Raw genomic sequence first — 10000 nt, forward strand, 5'->3', positions numbered from 1 at the left:
ATATTTTTAGGCAAGAAGCAGGAAGAAGGACGGATTACCTCGAGAACAATCCAAAGATCCCGTATACCTAAAGATGTCAGATGGACCATGGCTAAGGAGCACAAGGCATGGCGCAAACAAGATCGAAAGACCTTGTTTTTGAGGCACTACATACTCCATAGATGGTATGAAGAAATTACCAAGTCTCACGGAACTGCATTTTTTATACAGCTGACGAGACCTCATATTCGTTTTACGGTAAAGTATGTAAAAACATTGAGCTTATACCTTTGTTTTTAAAATATGGATCACAATCGGATAAGCAACATTTAGTAACTCGGAATATGACCACAGAGTACGACAAAGGGATAAACAAAGAACGATATAAATTCTATATCGGTGGATATTTTTTAATGTATCGGGTTTGACAGAAAATTAGCATAAAGACAAAGTGACTTTACTTTGAAAAGTATAAAATAACTTCTTGTTGGCTTTATACAGTATTGCATTGTGTATTTTACATAACCTTCATGTAACCAAATTGAAGTTATTGAGTTTTGTCTCGAAAGTTTGCCAGATCAATTCGAGTCGAAACTATCCGACACTAGCGGCGATCTGGTTTAATAGTCATCCTCCACCTCCTCCTTCTCTCCATCAATATCATCATCATCATGATCATGATCATCATCATCATCATCATCATCATCATCACTGATATAATGGTGATCATTATCACCTCTGCTACACTACCCCAAATACTCGTATTATCACCATCAACAACACTCATTCCAACAACAACACCCACCACCACAACTTTCTTCACCACCACAACCATCATCATCATCATCATCATCATCATCATCATCATCATCATCATCATCATCATCATCATCATCATCATATCGTCATCCTCATCATCATCATCATCATCATCATCATCATCATCATCATCATCATCGTCATCATCATCATCATCGTAATTCATCACTGCCACCACAACCATCTCTCCAATCAGCAACATCATCACGATCATCACCACAAACAAAACTCTGACCCAAAACCGTGACCAATGGAAACAATTAACAACATGGATGGAGAGAGTAGCTATCCTTCTCGAATTTTAAAAACTCTGTGGCTGAATCACACAATTCTCAACAAGCGTCATTCAGACTGCGAGGCTTACTACCACTACTGGACTATGCGAATCTTGGTCTTTGCTCTCAGCCATGCCAGATTAAACAGCTTTCCATCACTTCTGGTGTGCAAGTGGACCCCTTCTGTGGACTGTTCGAAAGCAAACTTCAGCAGTAGGGAGAAAAATATACTAAACAAAGTCGGTGCAAGGACACAGCATTGTTTCACGCCGATGTGCATGGGTAAGGGTTTTGAGGCTTTATCGTCATAGCTGATGGTGGCCTATATGTCGTCGTGGAAAAAGACAATGATGCTGAGCTGCTGTGGAGGACAGCCAATCCTCTTTATCAGCTGGAAAAGGTCCTTCCTGCAGACAAGGTAAAAAACCTTCGTCATGTCAGTAAACGCAATGTAGAGGGGCATCTGCTGTTCACTGCGTTTCTCCTGGAGCTGACGTACAGAGAAAGGCATGTCCACTGTCGACCTCTCGGCTCTGAAGCCACACTGCGACTCTGGGTAGATGCGTTCGGCGAAGACTTGCAGTCGAGCGAGGACAACGCGCAGGAAGATTTACCCGCAATGCTCAATTGAGAGATCCCCCTGTCGTTAATACAGTCACTACGGTCTCCCTTGAATTTTGTAAAAAGTGATAATCTTGGCGTCGCGCATATCCTGGGATACAATGCCTTCTCTCCAACAGAGACACAGGAGTTTATTTAGTGGTTCCAAGAGGGATGGCTTTCCACATTTGATGATCCTCGGTGGAATGTAGTCTTCACCAGGGGGTGCTCTGCCACAGGGCAGAGAATCGATTGCTTTACTAAGCTCCTCCATAATTGGTTCAGAGTCTAGTTCTTCTAGTACGGACAGTTCTTCAATTGCGTCTAACGCTTCTTGGGTTACGGAGTTTTATCTGACGTAGAGTTCCAGGTAGTGCTCTACCCATCTTTCTATCTGCTTGTCCCTGTCTGTGATGACTTCTGTCTTTGGTTTAAGAGATGCAGTTTACTTTGTGGGATTGCCTGTTGCCTGTTTGATGCCCTCTTTAACAATCATCATAAACAACGTCGTCGTCATCATCATGATCATGATCATCATCATGATGATCATCATCATCATCATCATCATCATCATCATCATCATCATTATCATCATCATCATTATCATCATCATCATCATCGTCGTCGTCATCGTCGTCATCATTATCATCATCATCATACCAAAAGCAGTATCGGTAGGATTATCATCACGGTCATCAACTTCTTCTTCATCATCATCATCATCATCATCATCATCATCATCATCATCATCATCATCATCTTTGTCACTCGTTCCTTACCACCATGAAATCATAATCGTCATTATCAACATCAGCACAACTAATAACATCTCCAGTTACACCACAACCACGACAAACAAAAATCATCAACATCATAATCATCACCATAAACACCACATCACCACATCACCATCATTATCATCATCATCATCATCATCATCATCATCATCATCATCATCATCATCATCATCATCATCATCATTATCATCATCATCATCATCATCATCATCATCATCATCATCATCGTCATCATCATATCAAAAGCATTAACGTCAGGATTATCATCATCTCATCATCATCATCATCATCAACATCATTATCACCGTCATCATTCTCATGCTCATCATCATCATTATCTCTGCCACCACAATTCTCCCTACATTGAGCACCGCCGTCATGATTATAACCACCACAAAAGCCATCATCACTACCACGAACATCACCACTTTAACCAACATCACCACTACCCTCGTCACCCCCTTACCACGTCCGAATCCATCATCATCATCATCATCATCATCATCATCATCATCATCATCATCACCACCACCATCATCATCATCATCATCATCATCATCATCATCATCATCGTCATCATCATCGATAATTATAGGTCAAAGTCATCATCATAACCATAATCTTAAAGATTATCAACAACAATAATACGATCAAAATAGTTGCAATTATTTTCTGCGTCTCGACCACCATCACACCTTTTACCTGTAGGATACAGTATCATCATTACCAGGGGCGTGGCTATATTGGTTGATTTGGTGCCTGGCACCACAGCCATCTGTTACAATGGATTTCAGCATTTATATAATAATAAAACTAAGAAATAGTATATACCGCCTCGTACTTATCTGAGTAAGTCTTTTCTTTATTTTTTACCCCATTCTTTTGTCTTTACAAATATAGCATGTTTTAAAGTCATTTTCTTCTGATTCTGGCACCACCGTATACTGTAAGCACGCCACGCCACTGATCATTACTATTATTCATTATTCTTAATATTATTTTAATCCTCATTATAAAACATCCTCATCTAGTGGCTTATGACTTGTGGTTTGAATCCCGCTGTGGACGACAAAAAGTTAATTCCTTGGAAAAGCGTCCCATTACAAATCTTTTCACTATTCTCAGGTGTTGAATGAGTGACTGGTCAGTAACGGCATTGTCCTTGTCGACAGAAATTTTAATAACGCCTTACATGCGTCATGTCTCGCCCCATATATACAGTGTTGCTGTTGAGTTGGGACTCCTTGTAAGGTACTTTTAACGTACTTGGAGGACAATGGGCAGGATACAAGGCAAAATTTGAAAGGCAACTAACGCACTTTCAACCTACCCACGCAAAAATCGTTTTTGTAAATCAATCAAAGAATGGGAATACAGGAAAGTTCTTGATTCATTGTATTCATGTACATTTCAAGATCCAAACCCCTCCCCTCCTTCATATCATACCAACCAAACTCAACGTATGAAATGCCCAATTGTATACTTTGATGTCGATGTCTTTTATTTGAAACAAAGAATGGAGGATCCGAAATTGTTTTCTCGGAAAGTGATCTGTAAAATGATAAGCTTATTAACCATAATACTTTGATCTGTCGTGATTCAGAAAACATCCTCACATGTGCATCGGTATAAGGATTGTTTTAAACAGGCCAACTGTCATTGTAAAACCTGGTTCATTTATTGATTAGGCCTTGTTATACAAACTATCGCGTTTTTATATTCCAAATAAAATTTCCAATAAAGAATTGAGTTGTTCCGTGCTGTGGTCAAAATGGGTGATGTTATTATGACACTTTGACTATTTCCTCTATATAATAAAAATTTGCGGGCTGAGGGTTTCAGGAATCTATCCTTACCTTTGCTTCACTTCAAAAAGAAATCTAAGACCCTCTTCTGTGTCGATGAGGATATAAAGAAGTTGAGAAAGACGTCCTACATGATGTCTCCAAGCCAAGGTGCTTTTGTTTACAAGTCTGGTAACATTACAAGCCTAATGTAAAGACCAAATCAAATATCTTCATTAATAAAATTATGATTTGTCGTTAACGAAGCGCTTGGTAACAGATTTACAAATAAGTGCACGAAGCTGCAATTCCAACTTTCTTCTACCTTCGCACTGCAAGGATAGTCCAGGATAGATTCCTGAAAAACTCAGCCCGCCTAATGTACTAAGCATTCTTTTCTGAATATCTTTTTTCAGGTGCTGTCGCAGTCTTGCCTTATGCTCTATCCAAGACGCCTTATACCTACAACGCCAACTTTTTTCACTGCGTTTTGGATGGCCAATGGATTTTTGTTTCTTATGACATCGTTCACTACATCATCCCATCTCTGCTTCTCTTCACGGCTGGAACAGTTTTGAAATGTCTTCAATCGAAGCCTATCAGAAGGATCAAAAAGTCTCGGAGTACTTCGATGTACATTTCCCCATGTCGTCCAGCACTGAGTCGAGGTTCCTTAGTTGTATCTCCAAGACGATACATCCAATTAGAAGACGTTTCCGTTCATTATTCTATACCTCGTCACTGGGGTAAAAAAATAAATAAGAATAAAAATGTTACCGGCCTCTTACTCAGCGCCATAGAAAATCACGTAATGGGTTTAGAAACTAGGCTTTCGTTTATCTATATCTCATATACATCTTGCATATTCATTCTTGTTTCTTTTGTTTTCCGTATGTACGGTTTATGGGCAGTTCCACAGCTTAAAGCAGCGCTTTCGGCGTCCCATTTGTTTATTTTTGTCGGTGGCATTACGCGCTCTGTCATCCCATTGCTCGTTAGTAAAACAGCCACAAAATATTGGTCGAAATCAACCAAATCAGGTAATGATCTACGTATTCATCGATTTAAAAAACGACCCCTTAAACGTAAACATCGTGATAGTAGTTTGGAGTCTGGTTTTGTTTCCTTTTCACTTTTTATGAGATCAGCCGGTGGCGGTGGTGGTATACATAACAAAGTTGGAAAACAGGAAATGGAGGATTTCTGGTTTAAAGAAAACAAAGATAAGATTAACTTTTCCCATACAATCAACAATACTCACGGAGAAAATCCTACTTATTCCACAAAGCGACCACATAAATATTTCACAAAGGGTATATTTCCTCTGAAAAGAACGTTTTCAAAAATGAAAGGAAACCGAACAGGTGGAATTGAAGAGGGAATAAAAATTAAATGTTTGCAAAAATATCAAGACTCTCAGGAGGTAGAAGAGTGTGAATCAATGCAAAATAACCACTCTAGATTATATCAAAATGGAACTTTTACTCATCGACTAGAAGATACGGGTTTGTTGTCTAAGGACAATGGTGTATATAGCCAGATGGGATATAAACACCAAGCAAGGGTGGAAAATGCAGAAAGGACAAAATGGCCCAATACAATACAGAGGCTTAACAAAGAGGAACGAATTTGCATGTCGTCGGATGATAAAATCGAATACTTGAATAACTCTAATACTCAAATTTCAAGTAATGACAACTTCAGATCAGTCCAGCTTTGGCATTCAGATTTAAACCAAGTTACTGACTCAAAAACCAATTTTAAAGGTGAAGATAATAGAGGTATATATCTATCAACTGTTATGTATTGTTCATGTCTAGGGGAACACGATGCTAATTGTCAAATCACACAGGGAAGAGAGAAAATGGAAAAAGTCGTTTGTTTCATAAAGGATTAGTTTTGAATTGTCTTAAATTTCCTGAACTTAGCACGGTTTATATTCATAGTTTATCAAATTGCATACAACTGCACAAGGTAGCGTTTACCTTTAGGATGCTATACGATTCTTTCATTTCTTTGTATTTATTTAATAGTAGGGGGAATTAGGCAAAAACCGTGCAAATTCGGGTTGAAAGCATGGAAATTTGCATATAGGTTGCCAAGACCCATAAAAAACCCCATCTACTGTAGAACCACTCTGGCAATCAATCATAACGTTTCGGTTTAAAGCCTTAGAGTTTCCCTATTACAGCGATATTAAACAAGGGAAGTAACTGAGTAAATACATATATTTTCTTCATTGTCATTGTATTAGGGGGAATTGGGCTAAAAACGTGCACATTCGGATTGAAAGCATGGAAATTGGCATAAAGGTAGCTAAGACCCATATAAATGACACCTGCTATAGAACCACTCTCGCAATTTATCATGACAGTGCGTTTCTTGTTGTTTTATTTTTCCCTATTTAGCATTACGTATCCAAGGAAAATAACCACGAAAATACAAAATGCGTTCAATAATTTAAATACACTGTTGACCATTTGCAGTAGCTAACAAATAACTTTGGGTGGGAACAGTACAGACAATGGACGTTTTGGCTACAAACACTTCGTCAACAAAAGGAACGTTGAAAACATAAAACAAAATGTAGTAAGAATTGTAGCGTGTGTATTCCTGGGTAGTTGAAGCATAGTGGTTGAAGCTAGAATGAAACGTTAACTTGATGTTATCTAGTTGGCATACTATAAACATGTCCCATCATCGCGAAAATTCTTTTCGCCATTGAGATTGATCTGAAATAATATGTAATGATCCTGTTTAGTATGTGATAATATTCTTCCACTCTCTCTCTCTCTACTCTCCTCGTCTCACTCTCTCTCTACCATCTCTTCCTTTCTCGCTCTCTCTTAAAGACATAACATTTAATATAGAATAAGAATTTCATATGGAAAACAAGTAATGTTACAGTTTTATAAAGCACATAACGCACATGGTTCACCAGCAAGACAGTAAGATATCATACAAACAAGCATCGAGATAGAGAATCTTTAGACATAACAGATAGAAAGGTCGCGGGTGCTTTATAGGCAAGGACTCGATTATACCTTGAAAAATAGGACAATTTGTGTGCAGTACCTACACAAGGACAAAGGCAGTAAGTATAAATGCTCCATTGTCACCATGTGGGTCAAACTTACGTGCATACTTACACACATTGCATACATAAGATTAATTATAATTATATGATAATGATGATGATGAATGTAGACGATATGTGATTGAAAATGTGATCGATATCATTGCGTTCTTTAATACAATTTTGGTGCGACTTCCACTGTCATAAAAAGTAGTTGTCTTCTAAGCCATTCGGCCTTATGGACTTTTCACATTCCTATGCTGTGAACGACCAATAGCAATTGCTTATTACCCCTTTTCATAGCCTAGTCTATCGAAAAGTACTTTCTCCAATTAACGACCCTAGCTACCCGCTCACTGCTGGGTGGACCGGGAGGTCATGAAAAAAAAAAATTCGACTGCACTCCTTTGCTTGTGAAAGCGAGTGCCTAACCCCAACGTCATTAAGCTGACCAAATAGTTATTAAAACAATTTAAGCTGACTATCTACAGTTATGTAAAGCAAAATTAATCAGGCGAGGAGAGCCTGTCTGTGTCAAAACCTGTGGCCGACATTTAATATGTGTTCTGCGAGTCTAATTGTCTGGTCGTCTGCCCGTCTGCCCGTCTTTATTAGTGTAGTGGATTATACTTGCTAAATCATATACACAAAAATCTCTTATTACAGAATTTTTCATGATAGAATTGTCTCAAGACTAGCAAAATTGAATAAGATTGACGATTAAACAATTTGGATAGATTTGTGAATCAGTTTAGTGAAAGGAAAACATCCGATTTGACGCTAAAAATAGTCACCAATGGGAATCCAAAGATGACGTAAAACAACCTTGGGTCGCCTTGTCTTGAATGTTTGCACAATAGGAATGAACGAATTTTTTTTATCGTCCATTTAAAAATTCTACAATCCTAAAAAGTTTGTATCTCAACTAATACTAATCTCTCAGAGTGGTTCTATTACATAAATTATAGGATTTTTAATTTTCTACAACATATGTAATTTTCATGCTTTCAATCCTATTTTGCACAATTCAAAGGTTTTTTTTACTAATTCCCCCCTACTATACTGCTGTTGTTTTTAAAAGCACAGTATATGTAATTTTAACCAACAGCACATACTGTGTTTTTTTTCAACAAACGGAAGTATAGATGAGTTATTTTTATCATGCCAAATAACAGTACGAGCTTGCCAGTATATTTTCGCACATTTTATTGATTAAAAAAAAAAAGATGTAAAAACAGCTGATAGCTAATTAAAAACAATCTTTTGGTCCACACAAAGACAAATCCAATGTTTTTTTTCTTCTTTTCTTTGTTTGTTGTTTTGTTTTGTTTTGTTTTGTTTTTGGTGGGGGGTGGGGGTCAAATCATCATTCAAGCAGGGCCCGTTTTCATGAACGCGGACTTGCGCTTAGTCTCTGACTATATAATAATAATAGTCTAGGATTTGAAAAAATCGGATTTCATGCGAGCTGCCCAGGTAAGTCCCAGACTAAAATCACGGCACATTCGGACTAAGTTTGGCCAAGTTTTAGTCATTTGCTGAGGCCGGACTTCAAGCTAAGTCTGAGACTAGTTACTGTGATACATAATAACATCGACAAGATAGCAGCTACCTTCAGATTGAGAGAGCTCCGATTCGGAAGGAAAATACGTCGGTTACGAATGACAGAGGCAAAAAGTGTCCTGTTGCTTTTGACACTGGCTTAAAAAACTGCAGATAAGTGCAGATCGTAGAAAGTACACATTTTGTTTTTTTTTTAAACCCAGAATCTAATCGGCTCGAGAGTTGCGAGAGAAGGGAGACTCAAAGTGGAAGGGTTCGCTTAAAAGAATAACAACAACAAAAAAATGATTAGAAGGTATAGTAGAGACAGATGTTATTCTGCTTGCATTGTAACTGACTGAGATAATGTGATTCATCAGAACACACTTTCTGTTTTATTTGTTTGGTTTGGGGGGGGGGGGGGGTGGGAAAGGGGGGGGGGGGGGCAATTTATTTGTTTGAGTTTCAATGAAACTTTCATTGGCCTACATATAGAATTGACCGTCGACCATGGACATCATTGTAGTCTGATCAGTCGACAGTCAATGTCACGTGATTTGACTCATCATGGCAACAGTAAGTTCCAAAATGAAACGGAACGAAATATTACCGGATGTGTTGTTGATTTCCTCACTGGAAAATGTTTTGCGTTGAAAGTATGAACACTGGTATCTTGCCAGCCATCGTATACTAGAGAGTTTGACGTTACCAGCACAATATAGCAGAATTAATCACCTCCCTACAACGCTCACTTCTAGGCAAGATCTGAGATAGTCAGAGACAAGATAACTGAAATCCTATTTTTTAGTCACTTGCTCCGCTTAGGCTTAAGACTAGCAAGTCATTTACTAGACCAGTAAATAACTAAATCTTGTCCGCTTACATGAAATTCGGCCCAGCTGGAGAAAAACAAGTTATGGCGAATCAAGTGCTACTACCGTTCAATTGGTCGCGGAATATCTAAAATTCTTACTTGGAGGGGTGGAATAAGCTTATTCTTTCATTTCTTTGTATTTGTTAAACTTGCTACTTTCTTTTTTTTTTTTTATCGGGCAATAACATAATTGCAAGCTCGTAGTGTTATTTGACACGTTTAACGAATACAAAGAAATGAAAGAACTAAACGTT

At 38.1% G+C, this 10000-nt stretch overlaps 1 protein-coding gene across 1 annotated transcript in view; it reads left to right on the top strand.

Annotated features, from left to right (window-relative positions):
* Positions 1 to 6948, top strand: part of LOC144965284 (uncharacterized) — an 8163-nt gene extending 1215 nt beyond the window's left edge. The window contains exon 2 of the mRNA XM_078900472.1: positions 4671 to 6948. Coding sequence (XP_078756598.1) covers positions 4671 to 6151 — 1481 coding nt within the window. The 3' untranslated portion in view covers positions 6152 to 6948. The remainder of the gene's footprint in view (positions 1 to 4670) is intronic.
* Positions 6949 to 10000: the final 3052 nt, after the last annotated feature.

This window comes from Berghia stephanieae, chromosome 1 (genome assembly GCF_034508935.2).
Source record: "Berghia stephanieae isolate SIO BIC M18660-M18661 chromosome 1, UCSD_Bste_1.3, whole genome shotgun sequence".
NCBI lineage: Eukaryota > Metazoa > Mollusca > Gastropoda > Nudibranchia > Aeolidiidae > Berghia > Berghia stephanieae.